At 42.0% G+C, this 14,002-nt stretch overlaps 1 protein-coding gene across 1 annotated transcript; it reads right to left on the minus strand.

The window, feature by feature from the left end:
* Window positions 1-913: 913 nt before the first annotated feature.
* On the minus strand, window positions 914-13,747 carry eIF1 (eukaryotic translation initiation factor eIF1). The gene is made up of 4 exons (XM_080273079.1): window positions 13,589-13,747; window positions 5,413-5,476; window positions 4,434-4,575; window positions 914-1,649 (listed from the first exon to the last, which is right to left on the minus strand). Exons 1-4 carry the CDS (start codon window positions 13,614-13,616, stop codon window positions 1,551-1,553), a joined length of 333 nt encoding a protein of 110 aa, XP_080129205.1. The 5' UTR covers window positions 13,617-13,747; the 3' UTR covers window positions 914-1,550.
* Between the last annotated feature and the right edge of the window lie 255 nt (window positions 13,748-14,002).

The following is a 14,002-nucleotide window of genomic DNA, read 5'->3' on the forward strand; positions in this document are numbered from 1 at the left end:
GAAGTCATCAGCAGTCATTTAAGTGTTAGGATTTCATTCCATTGAAAACAATATTGTTACCTTAACCAAAACTTAGAGATCCTTAATCAATTTAGCCATCACTCACTAGGTAAAGGTGCCTGGGATAGATTAAGATGTACAAACATTCAGTATTAAGAAGTTGGTGTAAACTTCCCAACTTGCTCTGCCCTTGGGTTTCTCTTCTAGGCTGGCTAGTATCACCTGGCACTAGCAGATGAAATCATTGCCTAGTCCACTACAGTATATTTTACAAGATAGTTACCCTGCTTACAGAAACTAGATAATTTTGATATGCGACATGCATGATAATTCTTGCAATGAAGCGATTATTTTCAGCACAGTTCTGTCAACACCATTTCTAACTGCCACACCTGTACACCAGACCATACAAACAGAAAACCATCCACAACACTTGTCCAGTTCATTACACTGTAGCAGTAGCAGCACAATAGCCTGGTCTGTCTGGCTGAGAATGCCCATCAACTACAGGCAAGCAATCACGCCTGCAGGGCTGTCCTGTATAGCAAATCACTGTTCCCTTGTGGACACAGCCTTGCCACAGTGAGGTGCAGGTGAGAGAAAGCTTTGGTTCATGTGTCACTGCATTTGCATCTCTCCACCCACGGACATCACAGTAGGTTTATCACCCTATCATTTGGTTTTATGGCTGCCACTCAGTATTGCATCACATAAGGACATACCGTAGGCAGCATTACCAGTATATCAAGTGATTGGATGATGGCTGCCACCACCTACCACTCTCCTGTAAAAAGTACTTCTGATAAAGAATTTTAACTAGTTTTCTTCCTCTACTAAATACCAGCAAGAAATAGCACATGCCAAAAATCTGACATTCACCTAAAATCCAAAAGGTGAAATTTAAACACACAAGAAACAATATTGATGAGACTTTTTATTTGGTTATACAACACATACAAGCTGCACTACACACCAAACAAACATAAAACACCGACTTTTAAAAACCAATTTGAGAAAAGTCCTTCCTTGTAGAAAAATAACAGCCTGAAAAACATGATGCAATCCTAGCACACAAACACATACACACACAGTCGCTCTAGCACAAAACTGTCATTCCCGAAATACGTCTATGCAATCATCCAAGTACATCCTACTGGGGCTTTGGGAGCGTCGGGTGATGTCCTCTGATGTATCCCTTAAGGGGAAGTCAAGTGATGTCCTCGTATGACCCTCTGAGCAGCCTCCGCAGCGTTGTCCAGAAACTGCGTGGGCTTTATGGTTGGTTAAAACTTCTGTACAGGTGACCATATGCTATGAGGGGGTGGTATGGGGGGTGGTGTTGGTGGTGTGCGCGGCCAGTCTCATGATGGTGTTATTGCTAGGGCCAGGGTGGGGTGGGGCCAGGCAGGGGGAGCTGGAGGGAAAAGGGCGGTGGGTGTTGTTGTGCTATTCCCGCCTCCACACACCGTGCCCACCTCTGGGCTGGGCATGGCGGGGCGGGGCAAGGCAGGGCAAGGCGGGGCGGGACTGGGCCGGGGGCAGGAATCACATTAGAAGCCGTGCACCTTGATCTGCTCGGCCTTGACCAACCCCACCTTGGTCAAGAACTGACAGATGTTTTCTCGCTGATCACCTTGCAGTTGCAGCACCTGCAAAAAATAAAACCAACAAACTCAACTGCATTTACTAGGAATCACTTTCCAGTAAATCAAACTATACTCTCTGATGCCTTGCTCTCTCCAACAGGTAATGGACTCCAGGCTATTTGTCCTTCTGATCCTTCTTCCTGTCACTTAGACTATCGTCCTCCTCTTTTCTTTTCCATACCACAAAGTCTTTCTCCTCCAACTTTACTATAGTCTCACATAGAGCAGCTTCATATTGGGGCATGTCCAATAAACATTTATGACGGAAGTACTTCATTGCAGTAATAAGAGTGCAGGTAAATGTGTAATGAAAAAGGAGAGTCAAGCGGCTATAGAAGAAAGGCGGCCAACAATAGAGTGCCGTTGATATGAAACAAAGGACTAAGTGCTAAATGCATGTAAAATTTAAGAGATAAGAGCAGTGGAAACTGGGCTGTTAATACATATATGTTGTTTGCATGCAGTGGGTAGGACAGAAAACCTAGTGATTCATGAAAGATGTTATAAGTGGTGGTTGTGGTAGTGGTGTTACAAGAGAAAGGTAAAAAGGTCAGAGTAATGAATGGTGAAGACTGTCTGGTGTGGAGCCAGGTTTAAGGGTAAACTACAAAGGTAGGCAACTACTACACACCATGAACATGTGCAGAAAATTATTGTACACGAGGCTTCTACAATCAGGTATATCTTGTGGGAAGAGCAGACACAGTACAGACAGTATGAATTAATGTACAGTACTTTGGTATAAGAATACTCAGTCAACACTTTCCTATCAAGAAAGTGGTCAACTTACAAGACTGCTTCTGAAGACAGCCTTTTCCAACAAAGCAGCAGTTGCTTGTACCAATAAGCTGGATTAATGTGTGAGCATCTTTTGTGTAATACAAAAGAAGGCAAAAATGGTAGATAAAGCAGTATTCAACTACAGTGACATGTAAAAGAATAATATGAGGTACAAGTGTAAAACAGGAAACAACTATCATTTTTTTTTTAAACTCTGATACTTCTGTTTTTAGCTAAGTAAATATTCTTATCTTATGCATGATTTGATCCTGAAACACTCACTTCAAGACTGACTAAATTCTCTGGGCACAAGTGTTAAGTACAGTAGTTTAACTTTTATGCTTCCTCTTTTTCTTGGATCCTAGCTTATCATTCGAGGGGGAAACTAGGGTAGGGTTTATGGTATATAACTAACATAATGGTGAGAAACAGCATTGCCTCTAACAGCTATAAGACACCACATGTGCAAACCTGAGATCCAGGTTTGTTAATTACTGTACCTCACAGTTCCTAGGCAATAAAAACACTTTAGTTACCAAGTACGCCAAGACAACAGATATTAATTAGCCAAACCCATGACATCCCTGGTAACTAGCATAGAACCTGTAGAAAATTTACCTGGTTGGAGCAACGTTGTAAAGATACTAGCATTAAACCTATTTAGAAAATTTACTCAAAACTATTTTGGGGACGATCCTGTGTCCCACCCCCAGCCCGATAATTATGGTACTCACTGTATCTACTGTTTTACTCCAGGGGAATGCTAAGGCAATATAACAGCCTTGAATCTCTTCTCTGCATTTGAACTTTAGCTCCATTAAAAAAAAAAAAAAAGTTTGAAATATTTACAGGAGCAGTCAATTTCCCTTGAATGGGTCAGTTTTCCATACCATAAATGACTTCAGGATTAAATTCTCAAGAGAAAAGTGACCCCCAGACATCAGGTTTCCATGGGGCCAGGTTTCTATATGGCAACAGTGAGCAAGCACAACTACTAGTGTGCTTAGTCCACGACGTCTGATGCCGACCTCTCTAAATTTCTGAGCAACTGCTGTCGTTACAAGTTTTTAACAACTGTTTAAAGAGACGCAGTTCAGCATTACATCCAGTAGTGGATATTTGTATCACACAATGTACAATTTCAATGGCATACACTAGTAATCAGTGAGAGAGAGAGAAAAAAAATGCTATGGGCAAAAATAATGTTAAAAGAGAATACAAGGGGGGGGGGGATCAGCCTTGTAATTTCACCACTGGTTTTATGTAGTTCAGCTGAACCAGAAGGAAACCCTCCAGCACAGGTTATAACAACAGGTTAAAAAACACTTTGTTCTGTTGGCAGATTATAACCAGAAATAAAGTGAAATTGGACAGGATATGGAATAAAGACAACTGGCAACAAAAAAGCTACATGGATTGTCTGAAGATCACCCGGTAAGCAGATGAAGAGTCTGGAGAGAGAAATGTCAAGGCAAGCATACACAAATAAGGAAAATGGTTCACATTTTACTAACCTACTCCTCCTCCACATGACCACTCAACCATGCATTGTAAACAATGCATAGGAATGAGGATACAAAAATTAAACAGCATGTCTTTCTTATGTCATGGACGTGTTGCAATATATCAACTTCCAATAAAACTGATAAAGCAAATCAACTTTAAAGGCATCAATGGAACTTAGACAGGCAACTTTTCGCTATTCAAGAGAATTTCATAGCGGAAGTGAATGACAAAAGGGAGATATAAACCTAGGATTTTCTGTATCCAGCCAACTCCTGTTATACAAATGGGGTATGTTAATGAGGGACACTTGGATAACTTATGGGAAAAATAGGGTTAGGTTAATTATTGTACCTGCATCACCAAATCTGGGTCCAAATTGCCTGTTCTATTTTAAATTGTTTTCTCACATGGCATTTGCTCATACAACGGGACCCACCTGCATTGTAAAATATAAATAAAATTTTAAAAAATAATAATAATAACAAACAAAAAAGTACCCACCTCTCCGTACTCCGGGTGCTCAACCACTGTGCCGTTGCATGCAAATTCCTTCTTGCAGGCACGGACAATTTTCTTCAGATCATAGTCTGAAGACAGGCCCTGCACCGTAGTGAGCGTCTTACGCCCATTGCGCTGCTGGATTCTGAAAACGGATAACGTGATCAATAATAATGTATGGTTAATTATTTCAGTCATGATGGGCTCTCCAAATACCTTAATCACAGAAGGGGTGTCCCAAATGAATCACATCCGTACCATTCGGTACACCACCATCAGGCTGTCCTTTTTCCAACTCACCCCCCCACTCTCAGATACCTCTTCCCCCTATAGTAGAGTTCCCCCCCCCCACTTATAATCCTACACCCTGATTTTTCTCTGTTGAAGTACACAGGGAAAAAATGTCAAAACTCCCGAAGTCCCATATACTGTACAGAGATCTACTGAACCTACACAATGCTGGAGCCAAACTGATGGACAAACAGGGCCTCAAAAGATATTTTACCGATTTCTGCGGCTGTCTGCGCACCCACATCAATTTTACCTATCAGCTTTAAATTCCTCCCAGAGTAGTAATGCTGTAATGTATGAAAAGGGTAATAGTGATTTGAAAAGGTACTGGAGACTTTCACAGGGTGGCACGGGTACTTATGTCCTCTAACTCCCTCCATATCCCCCAAATGGAGATTCATGGGCTGTTAGAGGGGCAACTAATGCCTGTCGTTCACCAAGTTCATGTTCAGGTATGCCTGGGGCCATCATAAACCACCACCACCACCACCAATCAGAAAAAAACAACAAACTTAACATAAACCACCACCAATCAGAAAAACTCCAACAAACTTAACATAAACCACCACCAACACCACCAATCAGAAAAACATCAACAAAACCCCCACTTCCCTAACCACAGAAAATAATTATACATCATACTGTTAACTGTTCACCTGGTGTTAATCTCTTGAACAGTTGTGTGACTCACCTTATATGCACAAGGCCATCCTGCACTCCCTCGTCTGTCCCACGTGCTGCATCAGCAAAGGGGTCTAAAAAAAAAAAAAAAAATGACATTTAGCTTCTTTCGTTCAATAATTATGAGAAATATACAACTTCACGAATACAGAACTTGACGAATGAAGAAGTGAAGGAACGTTGTGGGGTGGATGTGGTGGAGAAAATTAGGAGAAATACATTGAGGTGGTTTGGACATGTGGAGAGAATGGAGAAAGACTGACTAACAGGGTGTATGTAGATGAAGTGGAGGGAGGGAGAGGAAGGGGAAGAACAAGGATGAGGTGGAGGGATGGAGTTGAGAGGTATATGAGGGAGGGGAGAATGAGCTGGGGGGGGAAGGCAGTGAAATGGTGGGTGACAAAGCAACTTGGAAGTGTTTTGTCTGTGGCCACCCTCTGCGGGATTAGAGCGTCGGGATATAGACAGATAGATAGGTAGATAGACATAACTTCACAAAAGCTGCACTGATAAATTATGTATCTATGGAAGTGAAAGAAGCAACATGTGGAAAATAACAAGTAAGCCTGTAAAACTACCAACATTAAGTCTTACAGAGAACAATTATTAGGTGATAAAGACAAAACCTATATTAAACTGAAAAGCCTGAAATAAAAACCAGGCTTTAACAAATTAAGTCTACTAACATCCATTTTACTGCCATGGTCCACTCCACTTTCCACTTTCTTGTTACTTCCTCTGCATATTGTAACTCTTCCACACTTTCCCTGTCCATTCCCCACTCAATCAGCTCTCAACGTTCATTGTTATTATCTCTAGCTACACTATTCTTATGACCTCACCACTCAGAGATTCACAGTCCTTAACCAGTTTACAAAGATGTCGCTGGCACATTAGTTTTATATGAAGCAACAGATATTTTGCTGATAGGTGGGTACGCCCACCATCCACTCACTCGAAGCCATGCTGCTTTGGGATTCTGACCCTTCCTCTCTTCCTTCCTTCATTCTTTCCTCTTCCTTCTGCCTATGGGTGACTTTACACTCCCTCTTCTGTCTTTCTTTCCTTCATTCTTTCCTCTTCCTTCTGCCTGTGGGTGACCCTACACTGAGTGACAAGACAAATGGTTTCCTGTACACCAGGAAACCATTTACTATGCTGGGTGGTAACCATATAACCAAATTAAGGCGCCAGCTGGTTTAGTGGGTAATTACGGCATTCCAATCGGACTGAGCCCATTAAGGTTTATATCCAAGGGGTGGTTGGGGTTTACTGCTCATGTAATGCCACTCAGGGATGAGTGAGGTTGGTCACACTCAAATGTCAGGACCAACCTGCCTAGCCCCAGGCTTCTAAGCTCCTCATGGGACAACATACAATAGGATTAGATGATGGATGGATGGATGGAAGAGATATTTTGTGGGTAATATTGTGATTCACCAAAAAATTACACACATACACACAAACACAACCTTAGTGTTCATGTCGCCTACAATATCACACTAAACAATAAAAAACACACAATAGCCTATGCAGAGAGATCCATCATGCCCACTTTCTTTGCCCGTGTGGTTAGAGGTGTGATGTGGCAGGAGCATCACCCCTGAGGTCTATTTTCTGCCTGGTGACCGGGGCTGCCAGGCAAGAGGCGGGGACTGCATTTCAATCTGACACCCTAAGCTTGCTGCTCATTTGTCACACAGATCTTTCAAGCACAGTAAGTCTATTCTATCTTGATCAAAATATCACACATCTTGCTATACAACTGGCTCTGTAAATTGACTATAACTGGCAAATTGACAGCAGCAATAACAAATTTTCTTGGGTTTATGGAAAATCAGCAGGTGGGGGTTATGAGGACTTACTATTATTTTCTAGAGGGAGGGATATAAGGACTTACTATTATTTTCTGACCCATGATCAAAGCTGCCAACAGATGGGCTGCATGTGAGGCACTGAGAATAGGGCAGCAGAACTCAGCACCCACGTAAAAATTAAATTTCTGCATCATTCTACAACTTCTGCTCTATTACATGGCAGGGAATGGTGTGGTTAGTTCACCATTAACTTAAAGGGAATCAAAGTAAGTCTGATGTTACCAAACCTGTGGGCACACATTTCAAGATCAAAAATTCTCTATTTTGTTAGTTCATCCCTACTTTTCTCAACATCTCATACTAAACTGACTTCCCACACTCATTGTTCCTTTGTCAAATATCTGCATGATCAGGCTTTGTTATAAACAGTTTCATGAATTAACATTTTTGACACTGCTGCAGTAAAAATAAATCATCCATGAAGTCCTGAATAACCTACAAAAAGCTGACATTTAAGTTCACACTGCTAAATATAAAGCCGATCTGCTGGCATGTTCCAATTTACATCACCAAGTGTATTGAAAATCATATTCCATACCACATCCCTCACTAAGACCTGATTTATTAACAGCTCTCCTAGTAACCCTTTCACAACATCAGCTCTACGTGGAACAGAACTATTGTCATCGATTATACTTACAAACATTGCACTGTTGTTGCTTTGGCCTATTCCCCTTAAATGTGAACTCAATGACCCACATAAATCTGCACCCTTCCACTGAATGCTCTTAAGATCTATTGACAAGATCGTGCTCAATGACTGTGCTGTGAGGTGCATGGGGTGAACATACAGTGTGAAAGGTAGTTTACTGACTATTATTGAGTGAAATTTAACCCCTTCACAAGTACAGTGCTGGACATGGGTGCCTTCACATGGCATTGATATGACTGGGAGCGGAGCTGCCCAGTTATATAAATATCCCTCAATCCCTTCCATATACCCTCATAAGAAGATGGTAGACTGCAAGAGGGCAACATGATCCCAATGCCTGCAGTCCATTCATTTCACATTCTGATGAGCCTCAAGTTACTACTACTACTACTACTACTACCACCACCACCATACACCATTTGTATTATATTCTTATTAACCACACACTATTCAGCTCAGGGAACTTTCTTAACTGGAGGAGATAAAGTCTTAATTAACCCCTTCATCACTACTACTTATGACCCTTATCACAGAGATAGCAGGGACAGACTAATTGATGTACCCCAGCTGAAGGAGTTTGAAGATAACATACACTGACAAGTCTGGACCTCAGCAGTAACCAAGTGTTTGTGCTGCGTGTTGAGCAGCGGTTGTGTTCAATGTGTTCAGTAACTAATGTGGTACTGCAACACCGGTCCTTCTTTCCTAAAATGCCTGAATTAAGTGGTCCACCCTTGGGATCCAATGCTTCTGACCGAGCAACAGATGATCATGGCAACGACAGGTGGTGGTTGATTACAATGACGCAATAAGGGAGGTAAAGTATAGAGCTGAAAGAATAGGATGCATCTGTGCTGGGGAAATGAACTTTATATCTCATGACATAAAAGATTGGATATTTTTCTTTCCTCTGTAATGATGCTCCTGTACAACATATTACTAAGAGTGTAGCTAAGGGATCTGTGCTACAGGAATTTAATGTGTGCCTCTTGTGCTCTAGTATTATTGTGCTGAGGATGTTTATAGTCTCCATACATTTTGAAGAGGAAACAGTCCTTCACTCTGATCGCACTTTCCATTTTATTTCTTGTACTTTCAGATTACTTTACTTGATTATGGAAAAATATTAATGTGGAGGGCTTTGAGACAGCCTACAAACAACTTTACTTGGGGGGAGGGGGGAGGGGGTTGTACCTGCAAGCATTGAGAGCACTGTGCTTGCAAGTGGCCTTTGCACTGGTGTGCTTTGTTTGCTGGGAAAAGGCCATGTGTGTGTAGCTATCGTGTATTATTAAAGCCACCTCCACGATGCTTGTCTATGGGGAGTCACTCTTTAAAGACAATAACCAGAGTGTAGATTTGAGGTTTACATTAATCTACAGGGGATGTATATATGATAATTATAGTTTTAGATGTTCACCATGCTTATTTTGAGCCACTGTTCTAGTCAGAACTGTAAAAGTACTGTTGGAGGCTGCTTGGTCCTAGATTGTTTTGTTTCGTTTTTGAATGCTCCAACATGCTAGCATTTGTTGGCCTTAGTCACCTAATGACAGCTCTCCATGCTGCTTGATCTCTGGCAGCATCCCTATTTAGTCCCTTATCCCTGAGGTCACAATGACATCATCCCACGACTTTTTCGTTCTATCTCTAGCTACTCTTTCCCCAAACATTAACACTTCTCACTTTCTGCACCCATTTATCATCCCCCATCCTCTCCACACACCCAAACCATCTCAATCTACCCCTCTTCCTCACAACACCAATACACTCCAGTCCCATCCTACCTGTCAACTCTTCCATTATAAACCTAGCCCCCCCAAGGCCTCGCACTCAAGGATGCACTGCACATTCACGTAATCATTGTCATTTCTGTACATTTGAGCCTGCAAATAACCTCTTCCCTTACTGCCAAGGTATCATTACCATACAGCACTACACTCCTCACACATGCCACATACAAAGATCCCTTAGCATGAAGAGAGATCCCTCTCAATGTCTGGAAAGGCAACAGCTCCCTGAACTTCTTCCAACCACTCCTCACTATAGCCACAGTCCCATCTCCAGCACATAACGTGTCTCCCAAATAATAATACTTCTACACACTCAAGAGAATCACCAGCAAGTTCAATCATTTCATGCCTGGCAATCTCCACGACACACTGCACATGTGAAATCGGCGTTATCTCGCAGTCTACCTCTAATCCCACTGCATCTCTTATGAACCCATTTATCATGAACACTGCACAAGATGGAATTACTTCCCATACCCTTGTGGCAAATCACAGATGGTCACTCCCCCTTTTCCTAAATGTATTTTAAAAGTCATCTGCAACAAATGGGAGCAAAAGGACAAGCAGAGCCCAATTGGGAAACTGTAGCAAAGGCTCCTGAGTTTGGATCCGTAGTCAAGATGGGCTTGTCTACCTGAGAGGAAGTTTGCTAGCCACTTCTATCACTGAAATCTATGGTTACATTCAACAAAACAATAAAACAACGGGTACAAACCGGCATAAACACCTACCCTTACAATGATGCTTACAAGCATAATAAAGTATGCCAATCAGGGTTATTCTCCAAAAACTGTCCACACTTCCCTACACCAAAATATCCATCATGTGTGGTGTGAGAGTGCATTCATTTAAGAAAGGAGTAACAAAGGTCTGTGTGGACGCTTGTAGCCAGGAGGGGGTTCAGACATAACCAATCCACTGCAGATGTTCCTAAGGTACCATACACAGTGTCAGAAGTTAATTTACTGCACCTCATCACATACAGTAATGCAAAAAATTTTCCTAAATGCTCCATCACTTATGATACTTTAAATTATGGTGTATGAAAACATCCATAGTAACAATTCCACTGTTAGCTTTAAAAAATACCCTTCTAAGGTAATCTTTACTTCCTATAAAGAGGTTTTGTCTAAAGCAGGTCACTTTAAATAGTTTCTCACAATTAAATGAATTCAACCATTACTTTTAACTGTTCTTTTCATCTTTAACCCCATAACCGCCAATTTCTCATCTCTTACTAACTGCAACTTGATCGTAATTTTACTATCTTTAACTCCTGAAGTGCTGGTCTTACTTTAATTAGTTTCCCATCAGCCCAACTTCTCTTTTTATCTAATCTTTCACCTTTTAAGTGTCACCAACCACAAGCACCAGTATCAATTTAGTGCTTGTTACTGATTACCAGCTGCTCCTTTTCTTATTTGCTGAAGATACACAGCCTCTTTTTCCTTTTTTTTTTTTTTTCTTTCTCTCTCTCTCTCTCTCTCTCTCTCTTTTTTTTTTTATTCTAGACCCCACCTCACTCTATCCTTAGGTGACAAAAACAGGTTTGGACGATTCAGAATACTAGGGTAAGAAAAATAACTGCAGCGCCATGAGTCACAAGCAACCTCTAAGCCCCACACGACAGTCCCAAACAAAGCCTCACCCCGGCCCAAGGATGCCAAGGTTAGGAGTGAAGGATGCCAAGGTTAGGGGTGAAGGATGCCAAGGTTAGGGGTGAAGGATGCCAAGGTTAGGAGTGAAGGATGCCAAGGTTAGGAGTGAAGGATGCCAAGGTTAGGAGTGAAGGATGCCAAGGTTAGGAGTGAAGGATGCCAAGGTTAGGGGTGAAGGATGCCAAGGTTAGGGGTGAAGGATGCCAAGGTTAGGGGTGAAGGATGCCAAGGTTAGGGGTGAAGGATGCCAAGGTTAGGGGTGAAGGATGCCAAGGTTAGGAGTGAAGGATGCAAAGGTTAGGGGTGAAGGATGCCAAGGTTAGGGGTGAAGGATGCCAAGGTTAGGGGTGAAGGATGCCATGATTGGAAGGATGTCAAAGTTAGGATCAAAGAATGCCAAGGTTAGGAGTGATGGATGCTCAGGATGTCAAATAATAATAATAATAATGAAAACACAAGAATGGAAACATACCAAAGACAAAAGGACAGACGGATGTACCAGGCAGCAAGTTCTCTCAATCTGGTTAGGACTTGTCGTGTCAAATATCTAGTTTTTACACACACACACACACACACACACACACGCACACAAAAGTCTAAACTAGAGCACCTATTCTCCTGAGCAATTTTCCTTCCATAAATACAACCAGAAAAATAACTGATATGTTTGCCTCGGACACCCACGGCACAGCAGCGTGTTTACAATCTCGCTAACTGGACCAATCTCACCGAATGCATTTCTCGGTGCATTTGAAACTAACTAGGGAGCTTCAGGGATTATTTTACAAGTTGCCAATAAGAGGTTCACGGATATTACCACCATAAATGCATTGTATGACACCTAACTCTAAGGTAAGCATTCCGCCATTGCAGGTTAGGTTAGGTTAGACCCTGAAAAATATACCGGTCCTGCACAACCTGGGCGTGTATCGGCAACTTGCAAAAATTTACCACTGCATAACGAGAGGTCACTGCCGCTGAAAATTGATCACTAAATTCTATCTATCTATTGCCAGATGCCTCAATCCCATATGGGGTGGCCACAAACAAATCATCTCCACGTCGCCCTGTCCCCCTCCATTTCACTGCCCTGCTCCCAACTCACACACCCCTCTCTAATATACCTCTCCACCCCATTCACTTTACGCTAAATAATAATCACCTCATTTGATCAGGCTTTTACCCCATATTTCTTCCACCTTCAACACTCTCTACCCTTCTGGTGGAGATTCAGGTTGTATAAGTATTGGGGTGTGTGGTGATCTTGTCCACAGGAAAATCAGCCATCAATTTTCAAAGTCAAGATGGCAGCCTAAACTAGGAAAATACACACAAAAAAATAACACAATCTGATGCCACCTTTAACTCTCTGTTGTGACTTCTTAATATATAATTTGTGAAGATTGGTTTGTAATCACTCCTTCCACTATGACTGCATCTTTAGTGCCTTAATAACAGCCTTCCTCTCCCTGCAAGCACAAAGAAGGCTGCTGCATTTACATAACATAAATCAATGAACTCCCACCATCCAATCCAGGCCTCATCAAATAATCTGTCTTTCCGTCTGTATGTTAGTCCCTCTAATAAAGTTACCATCTACAATGAAGGTTAAGTGAACAATGGAGTACGAAAGAAAAAAAAAAATCTTGCATTACCACTCTGATGCGACTCATTATTACTGCCAGTACCATTAAATTTCCAGTGAATACCCGCCTATCTGGGACATACGTGGGGAATGCTAAGAAAAAAAAATGGAGGAAAAAAAAATGTGTGCATCCGAGTTTGACAAGTGACCCACTTCCGAGGCCTCGACCCAAATTTCTCCTATCAAGATAAAACCAGGTGCTTCCGCGATCCAAGAAATGACGCAGTTCCTCCCTGATAGGCAATATGGCATCAGTAGTGCACCAGTTCCATCCGGGGAAGGCCAGTACTGCGCAATTACTCCGTGATAAAAATTCCTGTGAAAATGGCAATTGCACAATATCTAGATAATTCCTAGAAACCCCACCCACATAATTCCCACAGCTCGTAAATATTAACTCACTAATTAAATACCCAAATCAGTAATATGGGCAAATATCGACCCAGAGGACACCCCAAAATGAAGCCCAAAATATCCGAGGAGGATCTTGCAATGACAACCCAACCCTGTCACTGCCACCCCATTATTCGTCAAATTTTCCGCCATTTTTCCGTCACTCACCGAAAGTATTAAGATTCTGGATTGACATGCGACTTCTGGTGTAGCACTTGGGGGAAGAAATGAGAGCGGTGGCCTCGGCTAAGAGACGGATGACGGGGGATGAGGCTGGCGCTGGCTTGGGGCGCTGGGGCTGTAATGGCGGCAGAGCAACTTTCACCACGACCCGGATGTTGGTTCACACACACGCCGCTTCTGTTGTCCTGGCGCTGCTAAATACCCGCCACATTTAAATATCCTGCCTTCCTTTAAACTCCGTTACATTTAAATATCTTGCCTTCCTTTTAACTCCGCCACAATATGTATCCTGCCTTCCTTTTAACTCCATTATGATTTGACCTTTCCCTGTCTTTAAAATTGTAACGATCATGGTACCACTGTTCTGAAATATCGTTGTTATAATTAATGTTGACTACT

This window comes from Coenobita brevimanus, chromosome 53, assembly GCF_032717465.1.
Source record: "Coenobita brevimanus isolate Jiangsu-jjx chromosome 53, ASM3271746v2, whole genome shotgun sequence".
NCBI lineage: Eukaryota > Metazoa > Arthropoda > Malacostraca > Decapoda > Coenobitidae > Coenobita > Coenobita brevimanus.

Bases quoted from the DNA above. Each gene is read 5' to 3' on its own strand.
- eIF1 (XM_080273079.1), bottom strand. From the start codon at position 13,616: ATGTCAATCCAGAATCTTAATACTTTCG. The intron at 5,477-13,588 runs GTGAGTGACGGA...TTTTTTTTTTAG, and splicing joins CCAGAATCTTAATACTTTCG to ACCCCTTTGCTGATGCAGCA. The intron at 4,576-5,412 runs GTGAGTCACACA...ATCCGTTTTCAG, and splicing joins GATGGCCTTGTGCATATAAG to AATCCAGCAGCGCAATGGGC.